Source organism: Meriones unguiculatus, chromosome 16 (genome assembly GCF_030254825.1).
Source record: "Meriones unguiculatus strain TT.TT164.6M chromosome 16, Bangor_MerUng_6.1, whole genome shotgun sequence".
NCBI lineage: Eukaryota > Metazoa > Chordata > Mammalia > Rodentia > Muridae > Meriones > Meriones unguiculatus.
In genome coordinates this window covers 30,883,185-30,906,684 of record NC_083363.1, presented here as the reverse complement: position 1 = coordinate 30,906,684, position 23,500 = coordinate 30,883,185, and the positions used below count along the sequence as shown (strand labels likewise).

At 43.9% G+C, this 23,500-nt stretch overlaps 2 protein-coding genes across 25 annotated transcripts in view; one reads left to right on the top strand and one right to left on the bottom strand.

Moving 5' to 3' along the window:
• Positions 1-1,918: 1,918 nt before the first annotated feature.
• Oard1 (O-acyl-ADP-ribose deacylase 1) lies at positions 1,919-8,620 on the bottom strand. Of its 14 annotated transcripts, none has more exons than XM_021637270.2 (7): positions 8,312-8,620; positions 8,078-8,214; positions 7,906-7,986; positions 7,394-7,538; positions 5,003-5,061; positions 3,944-4,056; positions 1,919-2,523 (listed from the first exon to the last, which is right to left on the bottom strand). In XM_021637270.2, exons 3-7 carry the CDS (start codon positions 7,942-7,944, stop codon positions 2,421-2,423), a joined length of 459 nt encoding a protein of 152 aa, XP_021492945.1. In that variant the 5' UTR covers positions 7,945-7,986; positions 8,078-8,214; positions 8,312-8,620; the 3' UTR covers positions 1,919-2,420. The 14 variants fall into 14 exon arrangements, with proteins under 14 accessions (XP_021492945.1, XP_060225601.1, XP_060225603.1 ...); XM_060369618.1 differs by having other exon boundaries at positions 7,906-7,983; XM_060369620.1 differs by having other exon boundaries at positions 8,099-8,214.
• Positions 8,621-8,965: 345 nt separating this feature from the next.
• Nfya (nuclear transcription factor Y subunit alpha) overlaps positions 8,966-23,500 on the top strand; it is a 28,276-nt gene continuing 13,741 nt past the window's right edge. For 2 of the 11 annotated variants that reach the window (XR_009586780.1, XM_021637259.2), the window contains exons 1-3: positions 8,969-9,132; positions 18,556-18,698; positions 20,103-20,189. Coding sequence is in view for 10 of the 11 variants with exons in the window: in XM_021637259.2 (XP_021492934.1) it covers positions 18,624-18,698; positions 20,103-20,189 (162 nt within the window). In the remaining variant the exon portion in view is untranslated. Of the gene's footprint in view, positions 9,133-18,555; positions 18,699-20,102; positions 20,190-23,500 lie in introns of all 11 variants that reach the window. The other 9 variants (XM_060369615.1, XM_060369613.1, XM_060369614.1 and 6 more) reach the window with 9 other exon arrangements.

The following is a 23,500-nucleotide window of genomic DNA, read 5'->3' as shown; positions in this document are numbered from 1 at the left end:
ATTGGAAAGTTCCACAGACAGTGGAACTGGGCACAGGGAATACTGTAGGCCGAGAACCAAGTGATGATATTAGGAAGATAAAGCCAGTTTGACAATGAAGAACTAACTCTCCCAGGCTGACTTCTCACCATGGTCCTGATCTTAGAATATTTCCTCTTGAGAGCTGGGGAGATGGCAACGGCTCCATGTGGAAGGCTCTTGCTTCAAACATGAGAACCGGGTTTCAGACCCCCAGAACCCAAGTAAAGCAGGACGCAGCCTGAGTCTGTAATCTTCACACACGATGACGCACAGGGAACCCAGTGGAGGTGTGTGGGCTAGCCAACCTGGTCTACCCAGTGGCAGGCAGGAGACTGATTCAGATAAGGTGTCAGCAGCAGAGCTGTAAGGGTTGGCCAGCAGGATGAACACGGAAGGCTCTCATTCCATCCCCGTCACTGCTGAAAAATGAAAGAAACATTTTCTCCTGGGATTATTCGCAAAGAAGAGCATTTCCTTTCCTTTGAGGATAATGCGGTTGGGGAACACAAGGCTCATGAAATTTTATCAGATATCCACATCTCAATGACCAAGCAAATGTAAATGTTCAGACAGGCCTTGAGACTCCAAAAAGCAGCACTTGGAAATGATGACAGGATGGTGGCAAGTGTCATTTCTCAAAAAGTTTGTCAGAGTCCTCTGCAGGAGTGAAATCACACTTGCATTTTTGGGGGTCAGCCAGACTCTTAACTGGGTTTCCACAGCAGTTGTGCCCATTCTGTTATCAGGCCTGCTCTCCTTTCCTCAGGCATCATCTGTGATAAGTCACTGGAATTTGACCCCAAGGTCACATCTCCACCAACGCCCAGAAAGTCACTGACAGTCAATCAGGCTACCGGACGAAAATTAACTATTAACTATAATTGCCTTAAAATAAAGGGAAGCTTACAAAGGCAACAGTCAGACCAAGCAATAGGATGATTCCATAGAGTGCAGGTGGGAGAGGAAGTCTAACATGAAAGGCAACAGATATAATCCACAGTAGAGAAAGAAAGTAAAGATTTGCCACAGTCAAATAAGATATAATAGTAGCTTTGGTCTAAGTTAGTAATGGACTTCCCCCACAGCACCAAGATACAAAAGTGAAACACTTTTTGAAACTACTGCCTCTTATCAGGCTGCAGTGTAAGATCACGTGTCTAAAGTACTTAGACCATGTTTCCACAAGCCCTTTCTAAGTTAGGTGTTTTTGTTTTGTTTTTGAGACAGGGTTTCTCTGTGTAGCTCTGGCTGTCCTGGATGCAAACTGTAGACCAGATTGGCCTTGAACTCACAAGATCCACCTGCTTCTGCTGGGATTAAAGGCGTGCACCACCATGCCCAGCTAACTTTGTTTTTTTCACACTGAAAGAATCACCCATTCCTGAACAACCAGCATTCACACTAGAATACAAACTCTGGTTTGTCTGGTTGTGTTAACTACTACCATCGTGGGGTAGGGAGGATTCCTAGTTTTCCCAATAGCTCTAGTAACACTGGCTGAATCCATGGGCTTTATCCTCCTACCATACACATGAGGCTTGTCCTCAGTTTTAGAAGAGGGACCAATAACTGCTGTGGTGCTCTTGAGATTCCAGTTAGTAGCATGCCATAATCTAGGGAGGTAAAAACAAACCTGGAACCCAACCTTGCCACCGAGTCTTTAATTTATTTCACTGGCCTCCTGTTAAGTCCAGAGACGTCAACTGCATCAACTATGCAGCAGACAGAAAACAGCCCCCACACTCTAACCCTGCCTTCTAGCCAGGTGGACACAATCCTTGTCCATGCTTCCCTCCTTCCTTGTTGCTCTTCCCAGTGAACCCTGGCTCTTCAAAATTAAGTCACAGGTTTAGCCTGTCCGCAAGATCCAGAAAACAGACGTGTTTGCACACAAATCTCAGTGAACCTAAGAGAAAGGTTTATTGTTCCACTCTTGTCACCACAAACTCCTTGGTGACATTTGTAACAACCATACCCTTTCCTATGATGATTTTTTGATGACATCAAACTAACACTATGTGTACAAACACAAGAGACGTGAAGAATCTCAAAAGGTTACCCTTCCCATAATGTCTCTTTAAAAGAAAAATTAGAACCAATGCTGCCACCTAGTGACCAGCCAAACAAACCCAGTAGTGGACAAACAAAACAGGCCCTAGAACAGCTTACCTATCTGGTTTCCTGGGTTAGTGACAGACCTTACCCTCCTGCAAAAGAATACAGCAACACTGCTTGGGCGCAGTGCCCACCATATCCTTTTGGAATACAGAAGCCCTCATCTGTGACACAGATTCCCTCACACCGACTGTCCTCTGGCCATTAAGTCCTACAATTGCTTAGTCCTACAGCCAAGTAGGGATTGACACAAAAGACTGGGCCCATCCAGAATTGCCATCTGTTCAGAGTGTATACACGGTAATCTTGATGTCTGTTGACTCAAACACTTCTTCAATAATCGCAGATACATTTTCCCACTGCAGACGATCCAGGCCACATCCAATTCTGAAAACGGACAAACAAAAATCTCAGCTTTTCTTAGTCTTTTGGTTAGATTGTGAAAAACAAAACCCCTCCATCGGTTGTGATTAAAGTATTCAGGAGACTCCTCCTCCTTTCCTCTTCCTTTGAGCTCTATTCAAAGCAGTTATCCTCACACCTATAGGCAGCCAAAATGAAGAATCTACGAGTCGACTCATGTGAAGCCACTCAAGACAGCTCTTAGGCGCCTGTCATATCTCTTTGCTTTCCAATTATTTCTATCATATCTCTTTGCTTTCCAATTATTTCTAATTCTTTCACTCTTTGGCATGAGGCCACTAGCCCAGTTACCCTCTTTCTATGAAAACTATCTTCAACAGATCGGAAAATGTATGTGGTTTAAAACACACTTAAGATAACAGAATGTTAAGGAAGATGCAAGGAGAGGACCTTTACAGAGGAAGTCAAAAAATGAATGTCCAGAAATGCTGGCTGTGGCCCAAGAGTGAGGTCTTTGCAATCAGCTGGTCAACTGTACTGCCTGACACCTTTCTTCTAGTATGACACGGTACTGATCCTCAACAGCCCTAGGGACAAAGGGGAAGCTTAAAATTTACAGCAAGACAATCAAGTTCCTGAACAGCAATTTAAAAAAAGTGTTAGTGATGCATAAGCCATAAGTATATTAAAGGGATAAGGGGATGGGCTGCTTTACTAAAGCACCAGGGTTCAATTCCAGCAACCACATGGCAGCTCACAACTATCTGTAACTCCAGGCCCAGGGGATCAGACACCTTCACACAGATATGTATACAGACAAAATACAAATGCACATTTTAAAAAAAAGGGAGATGGTGTGGACACCATCTTGAATGTGGTCACTTGAATGTCGTCAGCACTGACTAAAAACAACTAAGGTGCTAAAAAGAGAAGGGGTATGGACCAGTTCCTCAACAGGAAGCAAAGGCCCACTGAACACCCCAAATCATTTAAGTCCTCAAAGGGACATCAGGGACAGGCCCTGACTGCTACCCACAAGAACCACAAGCAGACATGCAGCATAAAAGGCAGACGTCATTGACAACTTTCCTGGCACAAAATTCAATTTAAGGAGATCAGAAGTAGCCTGAGAGGAATGGCAGCTACTCAGTCTCCAATCTGTGATTCCACTACTTCAGGATTGAGGCCAACACTTGAAACACAATGGCAGGAAATCAACAGATGTGTCTGAAGGCCAAGGGCACTCCCCACGGAAGGTGTGTGCCTTTCATTACTTACCTGATTCATCCAACTCAGGGTAGAAAACAGCTATGCTGTGGCCTCAGCGAAACTTAGCAGGTAGCTCTGAAAAGCTGGGCCTTGTCTACCTGTAACTTGTCTACATTCTTGGTGTGGCCTAGAAGTTTGAGACTACACTTCACCGATCAATTCAGGATTTACTTGCCTGGGCATGGAGAGGTCAGTGACTCCATTCTTCAAACAATGGGACTTCATGGCCTCTAAACTCTTCTGTAGGTTTTCATACGTCGGCTTGTGTGAAGGCCGCTTCTTTGTAATCTGAACACAAAAGAGGATTCAAACTCTCATTAGTTCCACCTCCCCAGAACATCTTCAATGATGAGGAAGCCACCAGATTCCTCTACATCCTGAAGATTCAAAGAATAAGCATATTTTTAATGATTAATTCTCCCAATTCATCTACAGCAAGAATGACACTATCTTTGCAGCCACAGGAAAATCCACCAGTGACTCAGAAGCAGACTCTACCATGTAATAAGGAAAACCACAGCACCGGAAAGCCGTGCTTAAGCCAGGTCACTGGTGAAGTGTGTGCCAGGTAAGGGGCACACTTGTGCCAAGGTACTTTTACTGCCCAGGTGGCGCCCTTCTATTCATTTAGAAATCATGTTCCCTTGCTTTTTGTTTCCCTACGAAAGCAACAGCAAGGGATAGTTCTTCTAACTGAAAATCATTCTTGGCTTTTAGCACAGCACTTTACAGGTTAGTATTTCCTGGCTCTGTTGGCTGGCCAGAAAGGCTTGTGTGGGCTGGCTCTAAATCACCCCCCACCAGCTGTAAGGAAGCCGTATCTCTTCTGGGTCCAAATACTGTGTGGATGATAAAGAATCCCTTTCCTCCAGCAGGCAGGAGAGGAGCAGGGCATTTCGTGCCTCTACATTTGTCAGGGAAGATCAGAGAAAAGGCCCTCAGGAAAATCTCTCGAGACGGGGTTTCCTTTCCCTGTGCCTAAGAAAGGGCAGTGAATCTCCATAAGGCCTGCCACTCCTAGACCACAGGCCTATGGTGGACTCACCATGAAACCGTGGCACAGCCTGGTATATCTAACTCAGTGCTCCAAGCAGCCAACACCTCCGGAGCTGAGCTGATGTAAAATGGGGAGATGTTTGGCATCCTTTGCTGTGTAGGATGGAGCATCATGACCAATGCCGGGAAGTCCATTTATCTGCCAATCTAACGGGATGAAGATGTGGCCCCATCTTACCAAGTAATATATATATCGCTCATCTCTCTTCAGAACAGCCACTTCTCCAGACTTCTTTTCTAAGAAAAACAGTTATTTAATAGTAAAAAAAAAAAGGGGGGGAACCCCAGAAATGTCCATCTCCACACTTATGATAAAAAAATTCTTGTAGACCTGAGCATACCTAACCTGATTTTGAATGCACTGTCACCTGCCCACTTAAAGCACATTAACACTATTGTCTAGAAATTGTCTTAGAATGTACCACTATTCAAAATTTGTTAAACATATTTATTCAACAAGGTATTTGTGTGTGTGTGTGTGTGCGCACACATATGGGTAAGCACAGAGACTGGAGGACAATGTTGAGTGTCTTTCTCAAATACTTTCCATCTAATTAGTAAAAGAATTTACTTTTACTATTTTTAAATGGTCTGTGCATGTATGCACAAGTACAGTGCACTTCTGGGAGCCAGAGATATCAAATCCCCTGGAACCAGAGTTACAGGGAATTGCGACACACCCAATGTGGATGTTAAGAACCAAATTCAGGTCATCTTCAAAAGCGATACACACGCCATCTCAACAGCATTCTCAACCCATCTAATGTTTGAATTTGTTTTCCTTATTATTATTTTTTTTTTTCTTTTTGAGACACTCTTTCACTGAAACTAGAGCTCACTGAACCAGCTCTACTGGCTGGCCAGTGAGCCCCAGAGATCCATCGACCTCCATCTCCCCAGGATTAGGAGCAAAGATGTCTATATGCAGAAAAGGAAAGAGAGAAAGAGAGAGAGGGAGAGAGAAAGAAAGAGGCTGGAGAGATGGCTCAGTGGTTATTGCTCTTCTAGAGCACTCTATCTATCTATCTTCATATCTATCTAATTTAAAAAATAAAACAAAACACATGGGCTCTGAAGATGTAACTCACACCCTCATGCTTGTTCAGCAAGCTCTTTACAAAAATGAACCATGGCCCCAGTCCCAACAACAGCCCTTTCACAGTTATATTAAACATTATGAGGAACAGCCCCAACCACACCATCAGGGCTTCTCTGTATAGCCCTGGCTGTCCTGAACTTGGTCTGTAAACCGGCAGCCCTTGAACTCAGAGATCCACCTGCCTCTGCATCTCAAATGCTGGGATTGGAGGTGTGTGCCACCACACTCTGCTATGAGAAACATTTAAAGTCCTTTAGCTATTACATTTTTTATTCAGAAACAATGTCATCATTTGATTTATTTGATTTCTTTTTTCAAGACAAGGTTTTTCTGTGTAACAGCCCTGGCTGTCCTAAACTTGCTTTGTAGAACAGGCTGGCCTTGAACTCAGAGATCCACCTGCCTCTGCCTCCCAGGTGTTGGGATTAAAGGCATGCACCAGCACCAGGCTCAATGTCATCCTTTTAAATAACTGTAATCAAACTCAGTAAGAAGTTGCTTTGTCCACACCTGGAGATATAATGAATGGTACACTGCCTGTAAGTCTGGAGAAGGAGTTGTTCTGGAGAGACAGGCCCAAAATGTGGTGAGAGATCATTTCAGAAGCGCCAGGTGGACTGTAATGCATAGTCCTGATTTAAAGTCACTAGCAGAAAGTGGTGGAGGGGGTCTGTAAAGTGGTTTACAAACCACTCTTCATAGGTATACAGCCCTGGTTGGCCTCCTGATGTAGATCAGCTTGTCTTGAACTCACAATGATCCACCCCACTCTATATTCCAATCACTGGGATTAAAGGTGCCTGCTATCATGTCCAGCCCAAACCCCCTTTTGAAGAATAAATTGAAGAAGCCTGGTGTCATGGCTCATGCCTGTAATGTCAGTATTTAGGAGACTGAGCTAGGAGGGCTGCTTAGAGTTCAGGACAAGCTTAGGCTATACAGCAAGTGGCAAGAAGATTCTGCTTCATAATGAACAGACAAACAAATAAATAACATAGAGCAATATTCAGTACAGGATCTTGACCTCTAAGCAACACATATGGAACTTGATATGCCCTACATTTAACCAAAGGTTTGAGAGAAGTGAAATATTTTGGAAGGAAAATTGAGTTTGGGAGCTAAATGGACAAACTATGTTCATTACGAGACACTGTCTCAAAAATATAAATATAGAGTGGAGAGCTAATAAATAAATAAATAAATAGAGTTGAGGAGGTGGGGTCAAGCTCTGGCCTCCAGACATGTATCTGCACAATACAAACTCACACAAAGAAAAAAAAAGGGAGAGTAAAGATCCAAACCAAAAGCGATTCTTGTGAGGAAGTTAAAAAAAAAAAATCTGAAAAGTTAAAAGTTAAAAGCACTCGGTCACTAGAAATCTCTCTGAATGCACATATATACAGAGTATAATGGAAGAGCAAACCAGGCTTCAGCAAGCATGGAATAGGCTACGGTGCTCTCAAAACTCACGTTGACTTAACAGTTCCTGTACTCCTCCAAATTTCTTCTTGAAGAGAACAGCTATTCCGGCACCCATTCGACAATCCTCACTGATACAATGGGCTAGAGAGTCTGTTTTGGGACATGCGAAAAGATCTCCTTTTACATAAGTGATCTAAAATGTGCAAAGGGAAAGAAAAGGCTTGTTAAAAACAGAATATTGCTCTTTTCGGATCTTCAACAAGAGCACCACTTCCACTGCATCTTCTCTGCTTCACCACTCTGACTGAAGGCCAAACCTTCCCATCTTACGGAGTTAAACTACCATATATTAAAGTATCTGTAAGAGGAAAGTGATGGATGATCTCTGCCTAGGATTCTATTAGCCTTTCCTAAGTAAATCAGCTACAGAGAAACAAACGGGGGGGTGTGGAGGGGGGAGTTGGGAATCCAATTATTGGTTTAATTAAAAAGTGTTTATGCTTTTGACCTCAATTACTCTGAATTTCACTTCACCGATAAGTTTAATAGCCGTTACGCACTCGACTTCCTTCTGGATCTTCATTAAGGCGGCTGGCCATGATACTGAGTCACTATTTCCAGAATTTAAAGAGTTTCTTCTGCTAATGAAAAGGAAAAGAAAGTGAAAACGCTCAGGCAGCCTGAACATAGCGTGTTCGGATTGCCCTGACACCCCCACGTAGCTCTTCCCACCTCCTCAACGTGTATCCACACCTTTCCAGGATCGGAAGGACAGGCGGCCCCAAGACACACCTCCTTACTTCGAACCCTCTTCTAGCCTCCTAGCAGGGTAGGTTTAGGACAGTCTGGTATTTTCCCAGAGGATATGACTAAGAAGAAAATAAGGAAGGAGCGGCAATCAGTGTACCGAACTCTCGGAGGGGCGGGAAGGAAAGTCTGAAATAGCTTCCCTTTCTCTCCCCCTACCCTAAGGAGGGTAAGTCGTAGGTCCCGTAGAAGTGCGTGCTGGGGTCATCCTTCACCTGCAAAAGGAATCGGGCGTCAGCAGGCCCTCCTCCACGCAGGGAAGGGTTCGCTGTGGAACCCTCGGAGCAACAGCAGAGCCCGGACGCGGACCAATCCCGCCAAGGCCTTTAATTGCACGCACTCAAGATGGCCGCCCCCATCCCTTAACGGGGCGGAAGTAAGCCTCTCTAGCTAGAGAGACGGGCCGGCTCTCCATGGTCAAGGCTTCAGAATTTCCGGCGGTAAACTCCGTAGTCTCCCGCCGCCGCTCAGGCATGCGTACCAAGATATCGACCCCGATTTGAGAGGAAGAGCGCTTGCGCATTTGGCCCCAAGGGTGTGTGTCCCTTACAAATGGTGGACAACAGGAAAAAAACAAAACAAAACAAAAAAAAAACCCAAAAACGGGCGTGTTAGCGCCTGCGTAGTATATCACGCTGGGCGGTGCTTAAGAAAAAGAGCATGGCTCCTCTAGAAGGCGCCTGCGTAGTCCTCTGGCGGAAGACGGTGTCAAATCCAGGAAGTGGGCGTGGCCTATGGGACGCCTGCGCAGTGCTCCCTCCAGGGGGCGGGGCCAGTTTGACCCGGGTTATGGGGCGTGGTCTCAAAGGCGCTTGCGCGAAGGCGGTTGGAGGGAGGCCCGATTCGCCTTTGTTCAGATTCGCCATTTTGCGAGGCAGCGGCAGTGGCGGCGGCGGCGGCGGCTGGAGCCTCTGATTGGGTTTCGGGGTCCGGTACTGGAGCCAATCAGCGCGGGCAGCGAACCGGGGGAGCGAGGCACGGTGAGTATAAGGAGCCAATATCCAGCGGCCCAGAGCCGGCCCCAGCGCCCCGATTGGCGGGTCTCGCTGACCACTCAGGAGAGGCCCAGGCGTCCGTCGAGCCCGGGAGTCGAGCCGAGGCTGCCGGAGTTGGGTGGCCAGCCGCACCGGCTCGGAGCCTGGGGAGGCCCGCCGGGGCGGTCCGTGGCGGGATCCCCTCCGGGCGCCGGTGGCGGAGGCGCCCCTGGCCCCCGATCCCCGGGTCCCGGGTGGGCAGCTGGCTGAGCGCCCAGCACGAGCCGTGGCAGTTTTCTATGTCGTTCCAGCCTCCTCCCTACGAGCTGTTCCTGTGTCCCCACGTTCCGGGCCCCGGCGAGGCCCCCGGACCCTGAGGCCCTGCGCAGGCCGGGTTACAGATCCGTAGCGAGGACGGGCGGAGACGCGCGACCCGGCCTCCCAACACGGACCCCGGGGCCGTTAGTGCGCCCGCCGCACCCCTCCTCCCGGCCCGCCACCCCGTGGCTCCGGCCCGGCGCCGTTACCACCCCTTTCTGGCTCGTCATTTCCTCCCTTCCCCGCCCCGTTCGGCCCGCCGGACCGGCACACCTCCGTGCTGGAGCCTAACCTTCCTCTTTTTGCGCGGTGTTTGGAACCTTGCTCTTGCAGGACAGCCTTCCGCGCTGTTAATGATTGGGGACACACATCTCGCGGTTCCTATTCAAGGCTCTTTCCGTGAGCTTCCTCCTTCGAAGGCTTGCCGATTTAACCTTTTTGTATCAGTCTTACGCTCCATTCTTAGCCCAGCCCACTGGTGTCTAGTTTTTCTAATACACTTCCAAACCCCGAGTGAACGTTTTCTCAGCTGATGCTTAAAAACTTGCTGAGATTTTTTTTTTCCCCTAACCACCTACGGGCGAGAGGAAGGCTTCCGTGGGCTGTTAGCCATTAATCTTTGGCGGGTATCATCCAAATGCTGCAAGGCGGAGAGAGGGTAGAGGCTGGAATCGTGCCTCTCGGTGGAGATTGACTGTTGAAAATAAATACCTGGGGGTTAGTGTTATATAGGGGACTAATGCAATAGCGAGAAGTGCCATTTGAATGAGGAAGCCCATTTAGTTTTCATCGCCACACTTTTGATTGGGCGTTAGGGGATAATGTCCTTGCAGAAGAAAACGTGTAGACAGCAGATAGTGCTATTGGTTGCAGAAAGGGCCCTGAGAATTTAGGCGGGAAAATCCAGTTTGAAAAAAAAAAAGCTTTTGTAGATTTTTTTTTGCCTTTGTAGATCGTACAAAGGAACGTTTGAAAACCGTTTTGACTGGAGGTTAAAAGTGACCTTGAGTGGATTTTCCCCCAAACTTTGGGGGGAAAAAGTTGCTGGTTTAAGGATTCTACCCTTATAATAATGGCTGAATTGGGGGAGGAGGGGAGAAGAGGACATTTTTATCTAGGAGAGGGAAATTGTTTTTACTCAGATGACGCCGAAAACCTGTTTTCTGCATCTGGTTTGGTTTTTCCTTTTTTTTTTTTTTTTTGAAATGAGGTTTCTCTGTGTAGCCTTGGCTGTCCTGGACTCCCCTTGTAGCCCAGGCTGGCCTGGAACTCACAGAGATCCGCCTGCCTCTGCCTCCCTGAGTGCTGGGATAACGGGTGCCAACACACCCTACTGTGTGTGGTTTCTTAGATCAGATTTACTGTACTCTTAAATGGTGGGTCTGAGAAAACGAATCCAGTGCTTCTTCCAAGTGGAACAACTTTTACTCACATTTTAGGAAGAGCGTTTCTTTAAGGTGCTTTCTAAATCCCACTTTTCTATTGCTGTGATAAGCAGCACACCGAAAGCAACTCGGGGAAGTTTATTTTATTGACCATCAAGAAGGGCAGACAAGACAGGAACTCAAGCAGAGGCTGCATGGAAAGGTGCTGTTAACTGGCGTGCTCCTCTCCCTTGAACAGCCTGTCTTAAGCTCCAGCCTGCCTGTGCAGAGGTGACACCACAGCAGGCGTGCAGTGATTGTGCCTTCCCACATTCATCCAGAAAGCCCGGCCTTCCTACTGGCCGGCCAGTCTACGGAGGCTCAGTTGATGTTCCCTCATTTCAGAAGACCCTAGCTTTTGTCAAGTTAACTAGAAACTGAGCTAATTTCTTACATTTGCAATAGTAAAAGGGACAGCATCGGCATGGCTTCAGGCTTTTTAAAAATATACTTGTCTTTGGACTGGGTGTCTAACCTAGGTTGCTATTTTAAAAATGGAAGCATCTGGCCACTTAAGAACTGCCAAATGTTTTTGCTGACAAAAGGCAGTTATCCTCTGCTCACTGTTGCTTGAGCCTGTGGAACCTTCACTGGTTCATCTGCATTGTTTAAGTAGTGCAGGCTCTCGGTTTCTCTAGACATAGCTCAAGACTTTTCCCTTTGTTTGGAATACTTCACATAGACTATCATCACCTGGATAAGATCTTCTCACACTTAAATCTAATTCTGTAACACCTTCTAGTGTTTTCCTTGGTTTATCCTCACCTGGAAAAGCCTCTGTCCTCTAAACTCTTGTTTCCTTTGTCTTTCTCTAAGCAGTTTAATATACATGTTTCATCCTTTGTAGACTTAAAAGCCTCCTTGAAGTTAGAATCTTAGTATTTAATTCATGGTACATCATTAGTGGAGAATAGGAACACATTTGGAGCCTTCAAAGGTTCTAGCTTGGTGTTTGCTCGTGACTATCAAGTCAGATGGCCTATGGTGGTTGCATGCTAATTGTAGTTGAATTTCTGAATCTCTTCAGAGAGATTACCCCTGTGAGTGCTGGCCAACTGCTTCTGTGTCTTCTAAATGGGCAGGAAATGCTATGGAAAGAGAATGTCTCAAAGGCCAGAATAAATCCGTTTTCATTCATATTCATTCATATTCTCACTTTTGAAAACACATTCATAGTTTTGTGGGAGAACTAGACAGACTAACTCCAGCTGGCTCAATTCTAGCCTAATCCTGGGCAAAGAAGTGCTTGCGGAAAGGCAGTGTCAGGTTGTGTTGCAGTTCTGCTGGCTGAGGTTGACAAAAACAGGAGCATGTAGCACCACTAGAGCCAAGAAGTGGGCACCGTGAGCAGCCTGAGGGTCCTGCTTCAAGCTCCCTCACTCCTTTGTTAATGCAGAATGGCTGCTAGATTTACCCTTCAAAGTACAGTAGTTTCCAATGGCCTGAGAGTGGAGCGTTTGTATCAGCAGGATAAACATGTTAAATCTAAGTGTTACAATCATTCTTGCCCTCATGCCCAAGTCAAGCTCCATTCTACATGTTAATCTGATAAGGTGAATATTTATGGAAATTTAGCCAAGAAGAAAGTCTTATAGGAAGGGGTCATAGGGCTAGTGGAAGTGTTGAAACACAGAGAATGTTACTATATGTTTTCACATCAAAGTGTAATCATTGTATGTGTGTATGTTTGCTGAGCTTTTAAAGCTCTTCACACCTGTACAATCCCCTCTTCAGGAAAAGGCTGAAAACACCCGCAGAAAGTCTAGCTGGTCTGGGCAGTCCCTCCACCTCCCTTCTGGTACCCAAGGAACTCATTTTGTTCTCTGTCTGGGCTACTGTTACCAAGAGTTTCTTAGGGATGGAGGCTATGCTTGTTTATATTGTAACCATCATTTTATTAGTTCCAAGATGGATATATTGTGTGTTAGACACCAGGTAAACTTGGAAACATGGGCCAGTGGTAGTGTACACTTTTAATCCCAGCACTCAGAAGGTAGAGTTAGGTGGAGCTCTAAGTTCAAAGTCAGCCTGATGTATACAGAGAGAGTTCCAGGACAGCCGTGGCTACAGAGAAACCTGCCTTGACAACCCCCCTACCTCACCCCCCAAAAAGCAACAAAACAAAACAAGGGAAACGGGGATTTTCCTAGTGGAGCCTCTTAATTTGACTGTTTTCCATATTGTACCTGGAGTCTCTCAACAACCATCTCAGTCAACTGGCTCGGCAGAAAAGGCTGGTGTAAAAATCTGCAGACTTAGCCAAAGCTTTTCATCTGATGGCATTAATATCCAGAATATAGAAAGAATTCAGAAATTGAAAACCAAAATAATCTAACCAATAAACTGGCAAATCATCAAGATGGTTCTCAAAAAATGTGGCCTGTAGATGTATTAAAAAATAACATAGTGAGCAATCAGGAAAATACAAATCAAAACTATACTGTAATTCCTTCTTACTGCAGTCAGAATAGCTGTCATCAAAATAAGAGATTGCTGGTGAGGATAGGAATTGGGAATAGCTCATAAGCATCATGGGTTGGAGTATGCATTAGTTCTGCCACTATTGAAAGAATATGGAACTTGGTGTGTGTGTTAGTCAGGGTTCTTGAGTAATAGAACATAGAGAAAGACTGACTGTGTGTTATTAAGGTTGCTTACAGGTAGTCCCGGTACTCCAACAATGGCTGTCTGCCAACACAAAATCCAAGAATCCAGTAGTTGTTCAGTTCATGAGGCTGGATATTTCAGCTGGTCTTCAGTGCATGCCAGAAGTAGGTGTATGGCCAGTGAAGGAATAAATTTACCAGCAAGGGTGAACAGGCAAAGAACAAAAGCTTCCTTCTACCATTTCCTTTTTATAGGCTGCCACCAGAAGGTGTAGCCAGATTAGATGGGCCTCCCCACATCAAATGATTTAATTTAGAAAAATTCCTCACAGATATACCCAGTTGCTTGGGTTTTAGTTAATACCAGGTTATCATGTTGACACCTAGAAAGGCCATCACAGTATACAAGTTCTCAAAAAAGATAGATAGATTGTGTGTGTGTGGAGGGAGAGAGATGCTGCTATACTATTCTTGGGGCGTACACCTGGAGAAATCAGTCAACATACTGCACTTCATTGCTGTCCCTTCACCACCAAGTTAGGGAATCTGTAGGTGCCAACAGATGGGTGAAGTGATAAAGAAAAAAATTATATATACTCTGTTATACACAAAGAAGGAAAGTATGTCATTCAAAAGGAAATGGAGCATTATAGTAAGGGAAAGAAAACATTCAGAAAGACAAATACGAAATATGTTCTCTATATGCATACTCTAGATAAAGACAAGAAGATTATTTGGAAGTTTTGTTGTTTTGCTTTTTTGAGACAGGGTTTCTCTGTAGCCCTGGCTATCCTAGACTCACTTTGTAGACCAGGTTGGCCTTGAACCCGCCTGCCTGCCTGCCTGAGCGCCTGGTTAAAGGTGTGCACCCCCACACACTGCTGGGATAGTATTTGTAAAGTGGAAAATGGTGTCAGAGTGGTCCAGACAGGTTACATGCATAGTTTTAAAACCATTGTTTATACAATGAACACATGCTAGTAAAGTAGCAGTCAAGTTTGCATATATTGCTAATAAGGTAGTGATTACATTTACTCTGCCATTCATATTATCTTCCCTTTGCAAGTCTTTGTGAGTTCAAGTGAGAGCCAGAAATCTGTGAGGTAAGTAGTACATTGGAACCCACACTAAAGACACAGTGGTCTGTTTGGTTATGGGTGATAAGCCTGATTATTATTATTATTAACATTTTTCCCGATATTGAAATGTAGCAATTTACAGACAGTGAAATTGAAAGTGTGTTATGAATACCCATGTATCTAGTACTTAGACTCAATGTGTACCACCTACCCTATTAAATGCTGGTTCATCTCTCCATAATCTCATTCATCTTTTTATCACTAAGAGTAAGTTATTACTGGGGGGGGGGGGGGTGCCACTTTCTATTTAAGACCTAGAAGAGAATGCACTCCCATCCAAGTACTGAGGACTGATCGACCTGACCTTACTTGGCTTCTGAGGTCACACATGAGGTCAGGTGTGTCCATGGTGGTATAGCAGTAAAGGATTCAGACTTTCTGAGTAGGACCCAGTGTCACTGGGGTCTTTAGAATTGACAAATGGGCTTTTGTGAAATTAAGATTTAGCAAAGTGAAAAGCCTACAGAATGCCAACGTAATTTAGACAGATGGTTAATATCTGCAAAAATTATTAGTGTGTTTGTTGAAGGGAACTGCTCATCCTCAGGGTAGCTGACCTCCTTTGAAACAAGTTCTCTCATTGGTATAGGACTCACCAATTAAGCTGAACTGGATCCCTAAGGGTTGTGCTGTCCCTTCCTCCCCAACCCCAGCCTTATAAACTCATCATCACACCCAGTGTTCTGGGCATTTTGGGATTAAACTCAGGTCCTCATGCTTGTGAGGCAAGTACTTTATCACTGAGCCATCTTCCCAGCCCTAGAACTACCAGTCATTAGATGAGCTCTTACAGAAGCAGCACAGAGGGCCAGTAGCTTAAAAGTGACCAACATTCTTAGCCACCAAGGCAATGCAAATTAAAATTTACTTAACCCACCTTCCTACCTGAGTCAGAATGGCTCTCATCCAGAAACTAAAGACTGACAAATGCTATTGAGGATATAGGAAGAAGAGCCTTATTTTTTTACTCTGCTGATTTGTGGAAATGAGTTACAGAGGTCTCAAGAAATGAAATAGATCTACCATGTAACCCAGCCATACCACTTCATCAAGAAGTTAAATAGAGCTACCATGTGACTCAGTACCTAGAAGATTCTATGCTACCTCAGAGATACTGCTGCTCTTTACACAATACCAAGGAAACGGAAACAACCTAGATGTCATCAACAGAATGGATAATGAAAATGCCATGGATATGTAAAATGGAATTTTATACAGCCATAAAAATGAAATTTGCAAGAAAAACATAAATCAGGAAAATTTTATGTGATAGCTATTCTTGGTTATCAACTTGACAACATCTAGAATTAACTAAAACCCAAGGGGCTAGGTACACCTGTGAGGAATTTTTTTTCTTTTTTTTTAAATTAATCTATTCACTTTGTATCCCAGCTGTAGTCCCCTCCCTTATCCCCCCCACCCCCTCATCCCACCTTCCTCCCAGAGAATTTTTCTTGATTGAATAATTTGAAGTGGGAAGACATCTTTAATACCAATCTTTTGAGGTAGGAAGATCTGTAAAATGTAAAGGTTTTTTTCTATGCCTGATCTTTATATTTATTAAAAGCTTTGGGTACTAATAGTTGGGCAGATACTCAGATATTCTGACACTGGCCTGGCCTACTTCTAGCCATGTGGCCCTTATCTGCCATCTTAATCTTTTCTGGCACCTCCTTTATCTGTTTTGATGTCGACTCCATTTTCATTGTCCCCAAATGAGGCTCCCCTTCCCTTCACTGGGATCAGAAGTCCCTACTTGGCTCTACTGCCCAGTAAAGACTGTTCAGCTCTTTATTAACAATATCTACACAACACTGAGACAGGAAATGCTTGGTAAAAATGAAAATTCTTGTAGTCAAATCTGCCCCACCTCAGAAATCAGCATTTGAGTATACAGTAAAAAGGATAATCTTCATACAGTACACAAAAACATCACCCCAACAAAGAGCTACTTTAATTTGGGCTATACCTTCTACTTGTGGCCACCTGTATAAAGGACATGGAAGAAGGAAACTCCCTCTTTGCCTGCTTGCTCTTGCTCCTTCACTGGCTAGAGCCTACTTCTGTATTCCTGAGCTATACTGAAGACCAGCTGAGACATCCAACTGAACAACTACTATATTCTTGGACTATCTCTTGGTAGACAGCCATTGTTGGACTAGCTGGACCAAAGCCTGTAAGCCATTCTGCTACTTCCTCCCCCTTATATATATTGATTTATTCTTTAGTTCTGTTCATCCAGAGAACCATGACTAATGCATTTTACATTAAGCAGGAGAAGTCAGAATCAAAAAACATGTTCTCTCTCCTAGGCCATGGGCAATCCTAGCTTTACCTGTGTGGGAGTGAGTGAGTGGATATTTATGTGGGTATTTAGAAAGGGCCACAAGGCAACTAGAAGAGGTATCAGGGAAATTATAGTAGATAGAACATAAAGTAAGTTTTAATGTCACTGTTTGGGCACACACTTGAATATTGATGTGTGCCTTTTCATTTCTAAGAAACACCTGAAGTAATCAACCAAGAAAAGATTCATTTGGGCTCACTGTTTAGGCTATGCTGCGGGGTGAATATGCAAAGAATAGTATATATAAAATTTGGTACTAAAAGGTGTTTTAGATGCCCAGAGTGAGTATTGGGACAGTAAACAGGTGCTGCTGTACCAAGTGTTAATTGTCTCTGCTGTCGCTGATACCATATCTTTGTATTCGTTATCCTCGACTACAGCATCACTTCCAAAGCTTTCCTAGACCTTTCCTACTTAGTGCTACTTAATGAAGTTTGAAATAGGGTCTCACTAAGTAGCCCTGGCTGGCCTGGAACTCCCAGTGGAGACCTCAATTTGGATCTGTCTACTGCGTTAAAGGCCTGTATCACTATGCCCAGGAAATCTGGGGACTTTGTTTTGTTTTTAATAAATTAATATTTTAATAGATTAATAATGATTCTGTATATAAGGTGGAGTTTGTTTGTAGCCAAAAATCTCACTCGAGGCTACGTTGTCCTGAACTTACTATATAGTAAAGGCTGCCCTGACTACAGTGGTCATTATCGTACCTCAGTTTCCTTATTATCTTACCTTGGGATTATAAGCACAAGACACCCCCTCCCTTGGCCCAATTAGAGTAGAGATTTTGATAAGCAAAATCTTATTAAAATCTTATTAAGGACTTAGTAAGTAACAACCTCCAGCTTGCATGTTTGGGCCCAAATGTGTGGTACAAATTCTCTAAAGTAGACCTGCTACCTTGAAAGTAGGTCTTCCATCAAGAGATGGTTTAACAGTGCTTCTAAGTGTTATTTTGGTAATACTGAAAGGTGGTTGTTTTATTAGCTTAACTGGATTAAGAAACAGGAAATTAGTGAAGCACACCTGGGTATATCTGTGAGTGAGTTGTTTACAGGGGATTGCACCCTGAGGGTTCTGTAGGTGGATTCATCCCTTGGTGGGTTTATGTCATTCATCATTGGTAGGTGGGGCCTACCAATGAAGTAGGTTACTGAGGGGAGTGTTTTTTATTGGGAACTATATCTGCCCTGGCCACTTTTATTCTCTATGTCCTGGCCACCATGGTGTAAAACTGCATTTCTCGTCCCCCACCCCCTTCCCACACATACACAGTGGACTGAAACAGAGCCAAAATAAATAATTCTTTAAAAGTGTGAAAATAAAATAAAATGGTTTTTGTTTGTTTGTTCTATTGGTTAGTCTTTTTGAGAAAAGGTTTGTGTAGCCCAGGCTGGCCCAAACCTGGGATGACCATTGTATTTTTATGTCTGTGCTTGTGTAGTCCTTTTTTAAAAAATGAATATATGAACATTTCCTACTGGTATTCTTTCATATTCTAAATACTGAAAATAGTACATAATAATAAGTTATTGTAAGTATCTTAAGAGTGCCTGATTGACTCATTTTAGGCTTTTTCTTTCTCTGTCTAATAGGAGTCCCTACTTGGCAGCTGCCTGGGATCTATAGAGTAAAGCTTCAGGACTCTTAACGTGGCCGGACCATGGAGCAGTATACGACAAACAGCAATAGTTCCACTGAGCAGATCGTGGTGCAGGCTGGCCAGATTCAGCAACAGGTATGGGAGCACGTGTGCATTGACCGCCACAGTTACCTCAGCTGGTGATGCAGCAACGGGCTTATGCTTACTCTGTAGAAGTATGTGGGCCCTGTCAGACCTTATAAAGTCCTAGGTCTCTTGACTAGTGTTGCATTGTGAATCAGTCTGTTGCCACCTGGCATCTGTTTTTCATGAAAATCACTTTAAAGTAGATTGCCTTTTCTAGGTCACTGAAGTCAGAATACCTTCTCTGCTTTTCTCTGCACCCAGTCTACTTGTTTCCCTTATTTATGCCAGCTTGTGATAAAGTAAGGGTTTGGCCACGACAGACAATTGTCAGATTGTAGGCAGGCTACTGGTTTCTGATTTACCATAGAATCTGTTTAAACAATTGTGGTTTAATATTAGAATTATATTTGAGTCTTACTCTGTAAATATTAGTGAGAAGCTCCTGCCGCTGGCTTCTTCCACAGGAAAGTTGGCCAGATGTTTGAATTAAGGCACAGATAACATTTTTCATGCTTTTACCTGGGTTTATAGTAGTGAATCTTTTTTTCCCTACTCCTAAGCTTTGGAAAAAAGACATTGTTTCTCTTTGATCATAGGCCAGGACTGTTGTCCTTGGCATGTTTTCTCCTCAGAATGGAGGTTCACTGATACAAAACAGTATGGAGGGTGAAGGAAGTACTGATGGTGAGTTCAAGCCCACTGATGAAGGAGAAGGGATTAATTACATTAATTAATTAATTAAAGGAGGGATTAGCTAAGCATGGTGGCTTCGCTAGCCCTTTTTCTATCTACACTCTGCCATAGCGCTAGCAGCTTCCTGAACTGCCTTAGAGAATGGGCCTTGGAGGGCCTCCCCATGGGCAGAGCCTTGTTGGTGGGGCTCTCTCCTGTGAGGGTCCCCAGGATAGGAAGTCAGGTTGACGTTCTGAAAACATTGCCTCTAAAGCAGTCAATTGGATAGGAGTAAGTTTTCACTGGGGATGTAAAAGCAGTGGCCTTCTGGGGCTGGAATTTGGATCTCTACTTACAGTTCCTTCTTCCTAGATGCATTAAAGCCCTAGAAACACTTTGTTATAGTTTCAAGTCTTTAAAACCTGGTGCTTTTGTTCTTATGAACCTAAGGAAATAAAAAGATCCTTAACATAAGTGTATGTTTATATTAAGGGTGAAATTCCTAGGAAGAACTGCATTATAAAGTTTTATGTTTTAAGTCATAGAAGTATGTCGTAAGGCCCACTCTGGGGACAGATCTTGCTACGTGACAGCTTGAATATGGAGTCTATACCTTTGAAAGCTCCTGTGTGGGATGAGGTTTTTTTAGAGATTTTTCCCTTTCCCTCAGAGTGATCTTGTGTCTTGAGCTGTACATTTCCATCCTGATACATTTCAAGCTTTTCCTGTTCCTGTTCTCAGCAGCAGGGTGGTGTCACTGCTGTCCAGTTGCAGACTGAGGCCCAAGTGGCATCCGCCTCAGGCCAGCAAGTCCAGACCCTCCAGGTAGTGGTGCCCTCTCTGATTCTCCGTGAGCACTGCATGAACATTGCTTGTCGCTGCTGTTTGTGTTTGGATCTCAAGTTGAATGGCAAAGTCGCATGCCTATTGTGCTGCTAACATGTCTCAGACCAACATGACAGTGTACCATGCCAATATGTGTGGTTATTGCTGTGCTTGTTTTCTGAGAAGTGTAGGCTAAGTGTGCTGCTTTAGAAGTCCCAGGAAACAAGCAACATTCTACAGGTGGCTTTAGATCTTACTCAGTGCTTAGATACCAATCCAGCCACGTGGCAAAGTTTCATGAACTGTATTACACTGGAGAAGGGCTTGTACACATGGGCTACACTGTATTTTTGTTTTTGCTAAAAATGCAGTTTGACTGCTAAACAGCTATTGAACTGAGCAAAGTTTATCTGAGAATTGAATAACCTTTCTTGTCTCAATTACAAGCTCTGCCAAGATGACTGCATATCTCTAAGTGCTAGCATAGGACATGGAAGTACATGCCACTTGTTTTAGCACTTGGGATATGGAGGCAGGAGGAATGAGAGATTGTGACCAAGTTAGGCTCTCTTAAAAAAATAAAACAAAACGTTATTACTGGTTACATTGATATGCTTAAAAAAAAGAAAAAACTGGAGTTAGTCAATGCTGTTTTTCAGTATCATATATAGTCAACTTAAATATCCTAACTTCCTGTGAAAAATAAGAATAGCAACATTGGTCTTTTCTGGGTCTGTTGAGAACTAAAGGTTTTAAGAAATTGACAAGACTCAGCTGCTCTCCCTTTTCTTCTGTTGAACTGGAATGACTCAGTAGGGCCTCTGAAGTCAGACTGGCCTCTTTATTGCCAGTGCTGCCAAGATCCTCCTGCAGGAGCCACCCCTTCCCGTCAGCTGCTGGTTCTCAACCTTCCTAGTGCTGTGACCCTTTTTAATACAGTCCTTTGCCTTGTGCTGACCCCCCACCATAACAATTATTTTCATTGCTATTTCATAACTGTAATTTTGCTATTGTTATTGGAATGTGTTTTCCAGTGGTCTTAGGCAACCCCTGTGAAAGGGTCATTCCACCCCCAAAGGGATGGTGACCCACGGGTTGAAAGCTACTGCTGTAAGCATTTGACCCTCTCTACCTGTCCCAACCTTGCCACTTAGTAGTGTTTGGTGGTGACATGTGGCCAGTTTTACACATATTACAATGAGAGGTCACTTTGTTTGTCTTTTTGCACAGTTGGCATCTCGGAGAGTGCAGCAGCTTTCTGTTCCTGCTTGCTTCACCTTTTTAATACATGAAACAGTGTCTGAGATTGTCATGTAACATGCTCTTAACTGTGTGGCTTCTCGTCTCATGCATGAGTCCTTGTGATTATTCATTTGTTGTAAGCACAGTGAGCTCTTCAGAGTCTCTTCGGAGTCTCTTTTATTGCATGCATATATAGCATGTTGGGGGGTGCATAGAGATGATGCCTAACCAGAAATTTATTAAGTTTTTAAATTTATGTCAGCTTTGGGGACTATTGTGATGGCTCAGTATATAGTTTGATATTCAAGTGTGAAGACCTGTGAGTTTGGATCTATAGAAATCATTTTAAATATGTAGGTTTGTCCTTGTAGCCCTAGCAAAGGCAGGCAGAAACAGGCAGAACCTGGGCCTATCTGCCTAAATCAGGGAGCCCCAGGAGACTTTAAAAAACAAACAAACAAACAAACCCAAGGTGGCAAGCAGTAGAAGATGACATCCAGTGTCAGCGTCTGGCCTCCTTCACACAGGGAACCGCACACCCATACAGTGCTCAGTACCAACACAGCTGTGTCAGCTTAACTCGATCTAGATGGCGGTGAAAAGAAATGGGCATGATGGAACTTCTCGAGGAGTCTCATCATTTTAGGAGAATTGTAAATAGTTCTTTCTTTTACTTTTGTAGTAACGCTTCTGGTAAATTTCCTAACACAACACACAAAAGCATTAATGTATCAAAGAGAATTTAAATGGAGACTTAAGAGGAGCGAATGCGAATGAATAGGCCATAAAGTCGATAAGTTTCTCAAGGGACAGCCCTAAGGTTGTACTGCTCCTGATGATTCTGGTGGAGAGTAGCAAGGTACTCATCTAGGACAAATGATTAGCACAGTTGGCTGATGGCTGTTGAGGTAGACTGGAACTAAGGATGAGTGTTTTAGTCTGTTCTGTTCGTTCCTTCAAGTAGAGACAGACTCTACAATGAGAGTTTGGGATTTGTCCTGTTAGACTCATTTAATCCAAAGCAACTTCTGTTTTGGCCTCTGAAATGTATTCTTAAGTTTTCACATTGAGGTCAAGATGTGACTGAGCATGTAGAGTGACTTCCTTGCTAGAGTGGTCTGTTGATGCAGGAGTCTTGAAAATTGGAAATTTTGTTTACACACAGTAGCTGTCTGATTTCAGTGATTCATTGCTTCTGGTAATTAAAATAACTGCAAATATTTTAAGGTGGACTATGAAGAACACTATGATGATCACAAACTGGCTGGAAAATATTTCTGGAGTTTAGTTTGGTTTTGAAACAGGGTCTCATCAGGCTTACCTGAAACTTATTGTGCAGCCCATTTTGTACTCAAACCCATGCCTCAGCTTGCTGAGTGCTGAGATTACTTACCTGCCCCGTTCCACGAGTCTTTATTGGTAGACTCTGTAAGCAGTGGCCATTCCTGGACTCTTCAGTGTAGAATAGAGGTTAATGTTCATATTTTGCTTTTGCTTGAGACTCCGGAGGAACATCCAAGCAAGTTTTTCAGAGCTCTTCCTGTCCACCCTCTAAAGTCAGGGCTGCACGTGGATTCACTCCTCATCCCCCACCACCATTACCTCCCTGTCATTGCTGCTGCTCCAGTCTTTACCAGAAACCATTCCTGGGTATCAGTTTGAAAATCTCGGTAACTTGACCATTTTCTTGGGTTTAGCCTGTGTTTAGTGATACATGCTTTACATCTATTGGGATTTTCCACACTCTAAATAGGTTTCATTATATTTGACCTTTGAATATCTAACTTGTCAAAAATATCAGAGGTATCCGAAGAACATAAGACTTTCTTTCTTGAAGCTAGAGAGATGGCTCGATAGTTGAGGAGCACATGCTGCTGCAGAGGATCTGAGTTCAGTTCCTAGCACTGTGTCAGGCAGCTCTTAATTACCTGTAACTCAATCTCCAGAAAGATCTGATCCTATTCTCTGTAGCATATGTACATAACCTACGCATACACACAGAGAGAGAAAGAGAGTTTAAAAACCTTTCACGCTAGCCTTTCGTCTCTGTACTCGCGAGGCAGAGGCCAGCC

Bases quoted from the DNA above. Each gene is read 5' to 3' on its own strand.
- Oard1 (XM_021637270.2), bottom strand. From the start codon at position 7,944: ATGGCCAGCCGCCTTAATGAAGATCCAGAAGGAAGTCGA. The intron at 5,062-7,393 runs GTGAGTTTTGAG...TGTTTTTCTTAG, and splicing joins ACAGGAACTGTTAAGTCAAC to AAAAGAAGTCTGGAGAAGTG. The intron at 2,524-3,943 runs GCAAGTAAATCC...GTCCGTTTTCAG, and splicing joins ACTGACCTCTCCATGCCCAG to AATTGGATGTGGCCTGGATC.